This window comes from Esox lucius, chromosome 8 (assembly GCF_011004845.1).
Source record: "Esox lucius isolate fEsoLuc1 chromosome 8, fEsoLuc1.pri, whole genome shotgun sequence".
NCBI lineage: Eukaryota > Metazoa > Chordata > Actinopteri > Esociformes > Esocidae > Esox > Esox lucius.
This window is the reverse complement of record NC_047576.1, coordinates 23,054,918-23,068,466: the sequence shown is the minus strand read 5'-3', so window position 1 is coordinate 23,068,466 and position 13,549 is coordinate 23,054,918. Positions and strand designations below refer to the sequence as shown.

Sequence of the window (13,549 nt, the reverse complement as noted above, 5' to 3'; positions counted from 1 at the left end):
CAATGTTGAGCACAACAATATAAGTTTCATCCAGAAAAGGTGTTAATATTTTTCATCTATCCAGCCTACTACAGTACACGACAGTAGACAATTGACTGGGAAACAATAAAAGCCATGTATTTTATTCTTCTGAGCAATGGAAGCTTATCCGTTATGTTTGGTCAAACAACTCATAGCGCATTTAATTTTGTCTTTATCTTATGCAAGGAACACCAGCTAGGTTATAACTAGGTTATTACACAATTTTCCAGCAGAACATAAAATCAATGAGTGTCTGCTTGGACTCATAAGTTAGCTAGCTAACGTTAGCTTATTTTTAAGACTTTGTAGAAACCTTCCTAAAACGTATCTGTGCATCTAGAAATAAAAGAAACACAAACGTTGACTTGCTTTTTTTTCTTCTTGCGAGCTAGTGAAAATGAGCAGAAATGTTTCTTCGTCACATCATTTGAATATATAACCAATAATAATTATATCTAGGGAAAGAACAATCTAGCTGTAACTTACACATAGCTTTCCTTGATTATCTAGCTAACTAGCTAAATGAGGTCTCTAATGTTACATTACCTGTCAAGTAAAAAGGTGGCCAAATCTGCATTACTGTTCATAAATTCTTCAAACTTCAGCTGTCACTAGTGATTGGATGCGCAAAGCCAATGCATCGAGGCTTGATTCAAAACTTCAACCCAGTCTACTCAAAACGAAAGGGCAGAGGCTTGCATCCGAGCAACAATATTACATGTTTGATTACATTTGAAGCTTTAGACCTCACACAACCATCTGATAGGGTTTTTGAAGACATTGCACTTTCCAACGATGCTTTAAACAGTGAGGAGCCGTCAGGGCCCTCTACACCCTCAGAGCGGGCCTAATGATAGATACAAATCTGCATATATTTGTATATATTATAATTTGCAATTTGGTTATAATTGATTTCATCTTTTTTTTTTTTTAATCGTCATGTTCTTCCTATTGATTTTCTTCAGTTTGTTTTGGAAAAAGATGCATTACTATGTAAGAGAAAAAAAATATCCAATCAGTATATTTCCATGGTTGTATCTTGGTAGAAATGACCTAGCTGTGCTCAACACTCATTGGCTAGGCCCTCAGGCTTTGAATAGAAGGCACCAGCCAATGTCAGTAGAATCAACCAATCACAAATTGTCTTTTATTAGGTGGGACAATTGTATGATGCCTCAAGGCCCTCTAGATTGCCTAAGTAAATGGCACTAATTCAGAGCCAATAGCGAGCCTTATCTTATTTTCTCACGCTGAGCCTAGCTATCTTTTTGCAGCGAGTGTACGTAGGTAAGGACGCCGATGGCCCAGCTGTCAGCCCTGGCTTTGATCTCAATCGAATAAGAACTTATTTCGGATTTAAAATCAGAAGACCAGCTATATGAACCTGCTGTTATCCATTTCATGAAGATGGACAGGAGAGTGGACTGTTTTCATCTACAGCTTGCTTTTTGTTGCTATCTCATTAATATAATTTTGAATACAGTGAGTAAAATATTATTTCAGCTGGTGATCACTGGTTGTGTAATGACATTTACACAACCAGTGATCAACAAAGGTAATGACATTTTGTGATTTTTTTTTATTGCTACATGCTGGAAATCAAATACAGCACAACTTTATTCTCTCTGCCAGCATATACTGTCCGAGGTCTTGAAACAATGTGAGTAGTTGTGTGGTTAAATTTATTCTGCCACTATTTGATTGACAGTTTTGGCAAATGTTTCTTTGAAACAGTAAGCCGTATTTTCTTTTAAGGTGGTTCTTGCTAGCGATATTTTCAACCGTTGTATAGGTTCTGCTGCTTCTGTGAGCTATAGCTGAGGTGTTGGAGTTCTCCTACAGAGGTCTGCGAAAGAATGTTGTTAGCATTGCAAGTACAGCAATGGCGGAGCTGGTAGCGTCACCGACTCTCAGTCTCATACAGGTATATTATGCAATATTATTGTATTTTGGCCCAAACAATGTTTTGTACTATAATTGACAGAGATATTGTTTATGTTGCTTTGAATCTTTCTCTGTAATGGTTCATGTACATTTGTGCCATCATTCCAGTCTCAATAGGGAGATAAAGGATGAAAGGTTCCCGTAGATCCAGACACCTAAATCCCTTCTGTTTCCAGGCCTGGTGGAGTATTATGTAGATTTCAGTCTGTGTCACTGCACATCTCAGATTTATGACCCTACTGTCTTATTAACGCTCTGTCTTTGAGTTACAGATTCCAAATGTCATGGTTGGAATAGTTTTTTCTCCTCTGTAGTCAGACAGATATGCACACGCATGCGCATAAAGACACACACACATAGAAAGCTACCATTGAAGATGGATCATTTTATAGAACCACCTGCCTTTTGCCAGAAACATCATCATCAGACTCACATATCAACATATTCCTTAATAGCCTAAGTATTTCTTCTAATAACTTTCTAAACCTTCGTGCAGAAATCCCCCATACTATCAGAGTTAGTGAATTGACTCCATTAATTAATATATTTAACCGTAACTGATTCAGACAGGGGACATAGTATATAGACATATAGGCCTAATGACAGTAATATCATAGTCCAACTTAAAAGGCTGTGATGGATTCACTAATGTTTATATCCAGCATGAAGTGATGTATACCAGCAATATGGGTTTGGTTAGCACACAATTACAGTGTCTGTGTCTGTGTGTGTGGGTGTGTTGTGAGAGTCACTGGGAAAGCCATGAACATGGTTTTGTATCCTAGAGCCTACAGCTCTACACAGACGACATATGCAAATTGACATTGTGGATAACAACCTCTTTCTCAATGTCAGCGAAACAAAGATGATTTTTGTCTCCAGGCCACATCAATGGGGCTGTAGTAGTGAGAGTCAGCAGCTTGAAGTTCCTTGGTGTCAAGATAACCAAGGATTTGTCATGGACAATCAATGCCACTACTGTTTTCAACAGGGTACACCAATACCTCTACTACCTGAGACAACTAGTGAAATTCAGCACGGCACCCCTGGGTCCTCTCCAAATACTAACGCTGCCACATCGAAAGTGTCCTGAATGGCAGAATCACAGCCTGGTGCGGGGACTGCTCGGCTCACCATCGCAGAGCCGCCGTAAATACATATTCAATATAAATTACTGGTGCTAATACTGTGTCCTGCCATTAATATTATTATTATTCAAACTAGAATAATAGGCTTTGGGTACCAGAGTAATGCTGGATTTATTAATCAGGGACTGATTTAAACCTTATAAACAAGTGAATGAAAGTACTGTAGAAAAAACACTAGCCGTTTTCAGAGTTAAGATGTAGACATTTGAATAATTTTGCAGACGCTCCTATCCATTGCACACATTTTCATGCTGTTTTTATTCCTGTACTGGCTTCCCTTGGGAAGGGAACCCACAACCCTTACATTGTAAGCAACGTGTTATACCAACTGATACATTCATGAAAAGTTCAATGCGATAGGAAAGAGAGAGACTAAAAGCGACCAGAAAGAGTCGGAGAGTGAGAGATCTCAACGATGACCCATTGGGCTGGTTGCCTAGGGAACAGACCCTTTAGGGTTGCTCTGGGTGTGAGAGATAAAGTGGAACAACGTGTGGTTATGACAGAGACACAGAGACTACATGACCTCAGCTGATGCTGCACTGATTGCGTTGGCTTGGCCTTCAGAATCCCAATTACACCATGCACGAGCCCCCCCACACACACCGGCACAGACACATCCACACATACACACAGATAGACAGAAGGGTGTTGGGGCTGCTTATTGAATTCCTGTCATTGACAGAAACAATACAGAAATTATCAAATTCACTGAATTTGTCTTTTACTGGCAAAGCCTGATGTCCTAGTTTACATAGACTTTATGAGAATACATTCATGATTCTACATTCTTCCTGTACCATTGACACTCCCTCTCCTACGAAGACCAAGTCAAATCCTGCCACTGCCAACACCCCCCCCCCCCCCCCCCCCCCCCAAAATGTTTTACTGAAATGCTCTATATAACATATATGTATATAAATGTACAGTTAATGGTCAAAGGAACAATCATTGGATGACAAATACTAATCTTATAGGATATTATACGATTATATAATTAATCTCATAGAAAATTATACAATTATAATTAAGTTACAAAACATACATTATATATTATACTGCAAATGAAGTTGTTAGATAATCAAATCTGTAATCATATGTTTAATGTATAATATTCAAATGTTTTTGCTGAGGGTAATCCTGTTTTACGTTTATAGAATAGGAATTCAACAGAGATTTCTCTGCAGGGAGACTTTATATGGTTCCCGTGTTTTGTGCTACAGTCCAGACTAAAACCACACTGAACTAACATGGACAGGTAGTTAGAGAGGAGACAGTTGAATGACTTCAGCCCACAGCCTGTTGTTTTGTAGACAAGTATTATTCTTCCCCTGGTCCTGAAAACTCAGCTGGCTTCTGATGGTTCTAAAAGAGCCTGATAGATTTTAGATTTCAGGAATCTTGGGTAACAGTCCTTTTTCATCAGCTTGTATATCACTCTTTGTGCCTTGTCGAAGCAGCTCAGGGTCGGCTGAGACACACCGTTTGTAATCTCTCGTCTGGTCTCACAGTCAATGTTTATCTGGAATTGAGTAATGAATTAAAGATTTTCTTAATGCAGTCATTATGTTCAAAAGCGAGACAACAAAAATATAAAATTACTGAGAGCAGAACTTGGAGAGAGAACTAAAGAGAGAAAATGACAGAGAGAAAGAAAAGAAAGTCAAGAAGATGAAGTTACACAAACAGATGTTCTGTCTAATGTCTCTATGTACCTGTCTGGGGGCATCGACCTGTACAAACTCTCGGTAGATCCTTTTGGCTGCTTCAGCCATTTCAGTATTTGAGGTGATGGTCTTGTACTCCTCACAGGCCAGCCAGAACAAGATGTTCTCCTCGCTGTACTCAGTCTTCAGGAACTCTCTAAAGGCAAGCTGCCCTGCTTCAAGGTAGAAACAGGGAAAGTAGATATTGTGAACATAGAATAACAAAGAGAGACTAACATTCAAAGAGACCAGCACACACATGGAGGTGTTGATGCTATGCATGCAGAACTTAGGTTAGCCTAAAGAGAGCAGACTGGACATCAAACTTGTTTAGTTTGAGTAGTTGACAGAGATTTATTAGAGACTGAGCCTGATAGCAGATATTCTGAGTGACCAATTATGTAAAAGTTTATAAACATATGAATAAGGATCAGTGTTAAAAAACTTTTGCATTCCCAATAAAAATGGCAGTTGTTTTAGATGCAAATGAACAAGTATGCAGAAGTCCTATGGGAATAGTATTGTCCTTTGTAGCCTACTGTTCCTTTTCTAAATGCTTAGCCTACTTATAGATCCACGCAGGTGTGCTATTTTTCATTAGTCTTTTGGGAACACAAACAAACAGCAAACTACATGCCCCAACATTACTCACACTAATTGCTTTACATAAATCACAGCTGGAGAACTGACTCTAATCGACACAAGACAAAATATGTACAACAGCAGCCAGTTCCATTGACTTTGGCTTAGACTGGTAACACTCTGCACCATCTTTGGTAGGACTTTATCAACAGCATCAAACCGTATAGCAGGCCTACATCTTATTAGTTGTGTGTAATCTTTACATTTTTATTCACTTTCAATAGAATTGGCATTGATAGAGAGAGAGACAAACAGAGGGAGGAGTGTACATTATCTTACTTTTAGACTCCAGCAGTTTTTTGAGGGACTGGCGCCATGACACAACTTCAACGATGGGGGGCTTGGGGGCCCTACAGAAACAACAAAAAAGCCTAGGGACTCTTAATCTTTTGTTGTTGATGGTGAATATTTTGACAGAAATATAGGTGGTGATGATGAGGATGTTCAAATGGTTTAAATTTATGCCGAACATAATATTGACTTACTTCCTGTCCATGCCCCTGTGATGATATCCAACCTAACATGAGAGATGAAGGATGGAAACAGCTGATCTAAAATGTGAGAGAAAAATAAATACATGAACAGAAACAAAGAATAAGAGAGGTTGAGAGAAACAGTTTATAAACACAGAGAGATGGACAAACAGAGGCAACAGGGAGTACAGGAAGTCTGTCTAGTCAGATGTGCCAAAAAAAAAGCAGAAGCAGAACAGCAACCGGACAGTTATGGGATGGAAACAGAAAACCTTGAAACTTCAGCTGACAGAATCTGCAGATATTTCAGAAAGGTACATTAAATGTCAAAATAATTTTTAAACAATCAAAAGGCAGTCTTCTGCATCAAACATATTGTATCTTCATGTGAATCGAGACTAACAATCAAATCAACAGTGAACGATTAATTTACAATGAAGCGTATGTCCTTCCTTCGTGTTTAGAAATGCAAACAACAGGAGCATACCAGTTTATTTCTGCCAGTCATGTAGTTGATGTTCAATAGAGAATGGAAAGAATGTGAAAGGCACTTCACAAGACTTTGTATTGTTACAGTACATTTTTCTATACAGCCAAAACAAAGTAAAAAGTCTATACTTACTCTATATACATTGTGAGAAATCCTTTTAATACACCTAAAATAGAATGTTTAAATCCTGAAAATCAGCACTTGGTCATGTGCTGAACAAATTCTGATGTTTTTCCTAGTTCTACTTGGACTTCCCTATTCTATTCCCACTTTGCTATTACCCTCTGGTTAAAACACACAAGTCTCCACATGTTGGGCTGGGAGGAGGATTGGCAGATGGGAGGGTTAAGAGGTGATTCAGAGATTTTACTGTGCTTTTTGGACTTGGAATCCCCAGGGTGGGAATCAGGGAAGCTTGAAGAATCAGAGGGACATGTTTGACCGGGTTCGACAATAAACCCCTTACCCATCACTCTCCCATGAAGATAAGCAGCAGTAGAAGGGAAGGAGTGGACTGAGGGGTCACCGTGCAGGGAGTGTGAGTGGGTGGTTGGGGGGAGGACAGTCGTCCCCTAGCTACGAAGGCTATAAAAATGACTGATGACAGAGCAAGTGGTATTGTGAGCAAGTGGGGACGAGCGGCAGCTTCAGAGACAGCAGAAAGCCCCTATCTGTCCACCCCATCTACCACACCAATGGCTGATTTGTGAACCCTCTATGGGATGGTACTGGCAGTGCGAACAGGTGCTGTGACGGCTGCAGTGACTGTTGTAGCTGGGAATCTGACTACCCAAACAAAACCTGCCAGATCTACCGTAAGCCTCATGTCATACGGGTTCATATCACCACTCCCTCCCCTGAGCCTCAGCAACATGTCAGACCATGTATTAGGTAGACCGGAATTAGGTGTGTTACCAAAACCTTTACACTGTCTTATCCTCCATGGCTACAACTGTGTGATTTCCCCAGACTTTCCCTTGGTCTGCGCCCGGGAGCAGACATAAAACCCAGGTATTTGACATGCATTAGTTCCCTCTGAACTATAGCAATGGCCTATCTGTGCACAAGGGCAGGTGAAGGCCAGTGTGTCCATTGGAACCTAGTGTCTCTGCCAAGCTGAATGAAAAAGCCATTCATCTCCCAGCCAACCTCCCTTTATTCATCCATTCACAAGGTGAGACCACTCAGTCCTGTAGAGACTAGTGATGAATGCATTTTTTACTTAAATTTATTGACCTTGATCCCACCAGGCGATTATAGAGTACATTAGTCATATAAAACAATGACCGAGGGAAAGGCTTCAGCGGATGGAGAGCGCATAGGTGAAATATTAGGAGAATGGTTGCACTGGAGAGGAGAGGTCGGCTAGCTGCAAATTATTCATGTGAAGGAGTGATACATATTAATGGGAAAGCATACAACACCTGGCAGCAGACATTGGTGATAGATAATGAATGTTTTACAACTGTGTCAAGCTATTGAATATTTATAAATGGTCTTACTCATGGAATAACCTCAAGCTAGATACTTGCTGCCTATAGGTCAATTGAAATGCTTGATAAGATACATTTTTTGTTGTTCAGTGGGAAAGTTTTTTTTTTAGAATTGTGTTTTTCATATGTGTATGTGTTTATTAACACAGGGCTCAGCTGTAAAAGAGATGTAGGTCTTAGCGTGAGTCTCTGTATAAAGGATAAATCTACAAAGAGTCAATGTAAACTGAAAATAATGAGTGGCCATTTACTCCTGAGATACCTTAGGTAATACGTGTGTAAATGTCTAGGTATGTGCAGAAGCAGAAGACTAGCTGTTAATAGACTTCCTGAATTAGTTTGGCACAGCTTAAGTCCTGATTTGAAATAAGACTGCTCTCCATGCATACTGAATCAAAGCTGTGGAGGACTCATTTATATAGGGAGAATACCATAACATTGCAATGATTTCCAATCAAATTGGTTTATTCAAATACATTCCTCTCTACTGGGAGAATAGGAGAGGTAGAGAAAATGGAAGAAAAGACACAGAGAATGACAATACGAAGGAAAGATTTGAATAATAATAATTTTGCTAATGAACTGTTCTTATGACAAGAGAAATGGGACATTCATGTCAACTTCATTGAATTTGCATTGTCACATTATCTTATGCTGATTACCACCCCGGACTGAATGAAGAGTTGATTGGCCAATAGCCTCTCCCTCTACTTTCACGTCTGTTATTTTCTGTTTGCTTCTATGGTAACGGTCCTCCCTAATTACAACCAGATTTACGTTTTGCATAGATTTCTTACAATTTCAGCCATATTCACCTCAACATCCTCCTTCTTAAATATAATCTCTCTCACTCTCTCTCTCTCTCTCTCTCTCTCTGAAACCCAGACATCATGTACAATCATAGATATTCATTTTCTTTATTCTGTGTCCAGTGCATTACCAGACTAACGCCAAATCCCTATCCTATGACAAACCAACTATCTGCCACTGTGGGGAGCTATGTCTCTACCTCTCTCTCTCTCTCTCTCTCTATCTCTCCTTCTCTCTCTCTCCCTATCTCCTCCCCTCTCCTCCTACACCGACAGAGGGGCTGACCTAGCAGTGGCTGTCGGCCACTGTTGCTCATGTTAAGAGCTCAGCTGCAAAGAGAACAGGGAACTGGTCCAGTGCTCCACAGTCTTAGTGTTTGGCTCTATTACTATGTTTGTCTGTTGCAGGACACATCCAATTGGTTAAAGGCAGGGAGGGTTTAACACACTTTGATCTTCTCATTTTGTTCCCCATTGGATTGACATAATGGCAGTCCTTATGCAGAGAAGTTCATATTTAGAAAGATGTGAAATCTTTTCTGTCTGTGTTACTGCTGTTGTCTGGCAGCAGGTGTCTAATGCTTTTTTCCCCCTTATTGGATACCTTCACAGTAACATCATTTTTTTTTGCAGGCTCAACCCACATTTATGCTTACATAGAACAGCAGTTATAACTCATCCTTTTAACATAGAGTGTTCTTACACTAAGTTTTATTTTTGATAAACAAGACTTCATGGCAGGTAACATGGGACACTTTTCCTACAGATACTCCCTGTGGCTACTGAAGCTGATGTCTCGCTCAATGTATTTTGAAGTGAAATGAGTGGTTATGTAGGAAATATTGTTATGAACTCCAAGTATGAACAGAATCAGAAAAAAATATAGTTTTTCAATTTCGCAAAGCAACTGATCTCACATTGTCATCTAAACCAATTCTATTATCACCTTTGACGGAGAGCACCATTTTAGTTACCAACTAAACTGGTGTCAATAGAAAATAGAATTTGCTAGAGTAAATAGAACATTTTATTTACTTACTATGTAAATGTTATTTAAAATAAACTGTTGTCACAGTCACAAAAACTGTTATATCATCTAAATATGCTCATAATGTTGGCTGTTTTAATTTTTTTGTATTGTTTTTTTTTTTGCCACAGCAAAAGTGGGGGTGCTGTTGTGCCAGATATATTTACAGACAAAAGAGACCAAAGGACACATCGAGACCTTGTAAGAAGAAGGTTCTGTCGGTGCCAAGCATTTTTCTAACATACTGAACGTCAAAGATAGCACTATTATTTTAATAGGTAAGATCATATAACCATTTTTTTCTAATTCTCATTTTCAGCAATGACCAGGAAGTAATTAGGCTTAACTGTCTTGCTCTGCAAAAGTACAAACACACTTTGACATTGCCAACTAGGATTCAATTTAGCAACCTTTTGGATAATGGTCAGATGATCTATCCACTAGACAACCCTGCCAGCCCCACATCTCAGGTAGCAATTTTAATTAGGCTACCATGGAATTGTTTCCATATTATCAGAATTTGCATAATTTAGCATTCGATTTTGCCACATGCCATGGCTAGATAGCTACGAAAGCTGGCTTTCAATGAGTTAAACATTTTAAGTTACAGCCTTAAACTCTTTACTGGAACATAGTAAGATACTAGTGAGATGACTAACTGGGTAGACAGATATATAGTATGATCTATATCTGATAGAAAGGAAAACTAGTAAGGTTGGTGAGCAACATAATTTTTTTTCTTAGCTAACCAGGTCTGACTACAGTGACAAAGTCCAGTTAATTAATTTGTTATCTGTTCGGTCAGAAGTTTAGCAGATGTGTTTTATGTAATCTTCCATGCATTTTATTATCTGATCCTTGCAACTATTTTGTGGCAATTTAAAGCTATTTGAATGTCAAATGTATACACAGTATACATTTAAGATAAAGACATTGTCCTAAAAGATGTGAAAGAAATACAGTTTTTGCAAAAGACAGTAATGAATATATATTCAAACACCATGAGATTTTAACTGCAAAACCATAGGGTCTCCATAAGTCTTCCTCCTTCATGACTCAAGTAAATTACATTACATACAGTGTTATTACTGTACATTGTTTGATTTGTTTGAAGTGAGAACCAGCTCCAAGTTCAAATAGAACTTCTCTCCTATGTTGAAATCACATTAAAAACAATCTCAATGTTTTACATGTGAAGGACCATCTAATGAGTAGCTAACGAGTCCCTATGTCAAAGAATGCAAAGGCAAACTGCCTAAATGACTATCACCCTCTCAATCTCGCTCACTTTTATAGCCACGAAATGCTTTCAAAGACTGGTCATGGCTCGCATCAACACCCTCATCTGGGGCATCCTGAACCCACTCCAATTAGCTTACCAGCCCAAAAGATCAACAAATGAAGCAATCTTGATTTCTCATTTGTCTCATTCTTTTTTTCATTTTTTTCCTCAAAGAGTTCAGTTTGTTTTTCAACTAAATTGTTCACGTTATAGGTCACATTAAAGGTGGAAAAAGGTCTGACATGATTTATCTTTGTCTCATTCTTTTACATCAGGGGTGTGCATACTTTTTATATCCCCTGTACGTGGCAAATAAATTGTGATTTGATTTTTAACTGTGCAGTGCCAAGATTACAAAGTAATTTACAAGCTTACAAGAAAAGTCAAAAGACATTATCTTACCTGTCATTACCTGTAACTCCATTAGAGTATGTTGCTTCAGCTGCAAGAGCGACGCACACACACGCCGAAAAAGACAGACGAAGAAGAAAATAAAAAAGAGAGAGGGAGGCCCTTTGTTTGATCGTACAAAAAAACGGTCTGCCCTGTAGTCTCTCCTCCCCTTCCTCCTCTCCAGCCTGAAGACGCAGATCAAGTCGTGGTAATTACGCTCTGATTGATCATTCATAATTTATTGCACCATTGTTTTGTCTTTAATGATGCAAATCACGACTAATTACCTTGACTCTAATGAAGGTGCCAGTTGTTATGAGCAGTGGAATGGTACAATTAGCCACCAGTTATCTCCTGGCACAATGTGTAAATATTAGTTTGCAATGGATGTACAGCATACTGTAGTTTGTAAAGTTAATGTGGTAGCACCATTACTTTTGTCCTCACTGAAGCATACAGGAAATAGGAAGTCCTTCTAAATGTCTGGGGGAAAGAGGATGGGTCAAAACCTAGCTCCATTAACTCAATTAACATTCTGCATTATCAAGAATGCAAACCATGTTATCTATAATGCATGGGGAAATAATGAACATCTTATGGACTGTTTTGTTCCGAAGTAAAAGCAGCAACACTGGTGCATCTTAAATTATTATTGGGTAAATTGGCAATATTAAACATACTTTCCAGAAGGCATCAAGTTCATTTCTTGTTGTTGTAAAACAACAAAGACCTAAACAAATTTACCACAAGAGGTACTAAATGATTTTGCATGTATAAAAAGACACAGAAATCTTTATCTAACCTTGTTTCATCCACATCTAAGATTACAACTTGTTGCATTTCGCTTTCAAGGGACTCTGCTGTATTAATTTTGCCTTTACTCACAACTCAATGTCTTCATCTTCCGCAGTAGCCGTTTTGGTTTTCTTCATGTGTTTGTGTCAGCAATAAATGTCCATTGACACTGCCCTTGTCAAAACAATATACATTTTTTGTGGATCCTGTTGCTCACAAGGTCTCTCAACAATTATTAAGATAGCGGCAATGTGTTTTTATGCTACTCTTTCTTGAATTGCTGTAGTGCTTGTTTCAGGGGATAACCCAAATAAAATGTTTTGCTGAACACTACCTCCGATATGTATTCAGACCCCTTCACTTCATTCCCATTTTCTTGTGTGTGGTCGCGACCCCTCTCCATTTAAGCATTGGGCCAACAGGGAGAATCAGGCCTGGGGCTGCAGAATGAAGCCCTTGAACGCAGCCCAGTTAATATCTCTAAATGCAGCTCTGCTGCTACCCTTTGAAAAGGCACACCTGCCCCCAGTCAGGCCTCCAGGAAAGCCGCTGTGGGCAGCCGGTTGTGGAAGACCAATAAAGAGCAGGTTTCTGTTCCCCACCCCCGAGTATTGTTTTATTTGTCAGGTACACTGAGTTTCTTCCACTTTTTGTAAATAAATGCCCTATAGGGCCCTGAAAATTCCCTGTGTCCCTCCCGGTTATATGTTTTAAAGACTTAATTTATCATAGATTAAATATATACACAGATCAGCCAAAACATCATGCCACTGTTATCGCCGGTTCACTGCTTTTCCTTCCTTGGACCACTTTTGATAAGAACTGCAGACCAGGAACACCCCACTGCAGTTTTGGAGATGCTCTGACCCAGTCGTGTAACCATCACAATTTGGCCCTTGTCAAAGTCGCTCACATCCTTAAGCTTGCCCATTTTTCCTGCTTCTAACACATCAACTTTGAGGACAGAATGTTCACTTGCTACCTAATAGATCCCACCCACTGACAGGTGCCATGATAACGAGATTATCAGTGTTATTCACTTCACCTGTCAGTGGTCATAATGTTATGGCTGATCTGTGTATTTTTGTCATCAATCTACACAAAATACCCCCTAATAATGGAATGACATTCAGACCCTTTGCCATGATCCTTCTTATTGAGCTCTGACATATTCTGTCCTATGATCATCCTTGAGATGTCTCTAGAAGTTGAGTTCACCTTTGGCAAATGTATTTGGACATGCTTCAGAAAGGTACACACTAGTTTATTTAAGGTCCCATTTCATGTCACAGCTGAAGCTAACCCAAGAGTCCTGGGAACTTTCCA

The 13,549-nt window shown here is 39.2% G+C and overlaps 1 protein-coding gene and 1 long non-coding RNA gene across 4 annotated transcripts; one reads left to right on the top strand and one right to left on the bottom strand.

The window, feature by feature from the left end:
* Positions 1–3,972: 3,972 nt before the first annotated feature.
* On the bottom strand, positions 3,973–6,701 carry LOC105024859 (regulator of G-protein signaling 21). 3 transcript variants are annotated; one of them, XM_010895111.4, is made up of 5 exons: positions 6,557–6,701; positions 5,947–6,012; positions 5,741–5,832; positions 4,829–4,995; positions 3,973–4,635 (listed from the first exon to the last, which is right to left on the bottom strand). In XM_010895111.4, exons 2-5 carry the CDS (start codon positions 5,955–5,957, stop codon positions 4,459–4,461), a joined length of 447 nt encoding a protein of 148 aa, XP_010893413.1. In that variant the 5' UTR covers positions 5,958–6,012; positions 6,557–6,701; the 3' UTR covers positions 3,973–4,458. The 3 variants fall into 3 exon arrangements, with proteins under 3 accessions (XP_010893413.1, XP_010893414.1, XP_010893415.1); XM_010895112.4 differs by having other exon boundaries at positions 4,829–4,992; XM_010895113.4 differs by having other exon boundaries at positions 5,741–5,811.
* Positions 6,071–11,545, top strand: LOC105024858. The gene is made up of 3 exons (XR_829085.3): positions 6,071–6,248; positions 9,885–10,031; positions 11,463–11,545. It is a non-coding gene; the product is annotated as an uncharacterized LOC105024858 (long non-coding RNA).
* Positions 11,546–13,549: the final 2,004 nt, after the last annotated feature.

What these genes read in the sequence shown, in the direction of transcription:
- LOC105024859 (XM_010895111.4), bottom strand. An exon ending in AAAACTGCTGGAGTCTAAAA is followed by an intron (nt 4,996 to 5,740) that starts GTAAGATAATGT and finishes TCTACCTTGAAG; the next exon opens with CAGGGCAGCTTGCCTTTAGA. An exon ending in AGGTCGATGCCCCCAGACAG is followed by an intron (nt 4,636 to 4,828) that starts GTACATAGAGAC and finishes ACTCAATTCCAG; the next exon opens with ATAAACATTGACTGTGAGAC.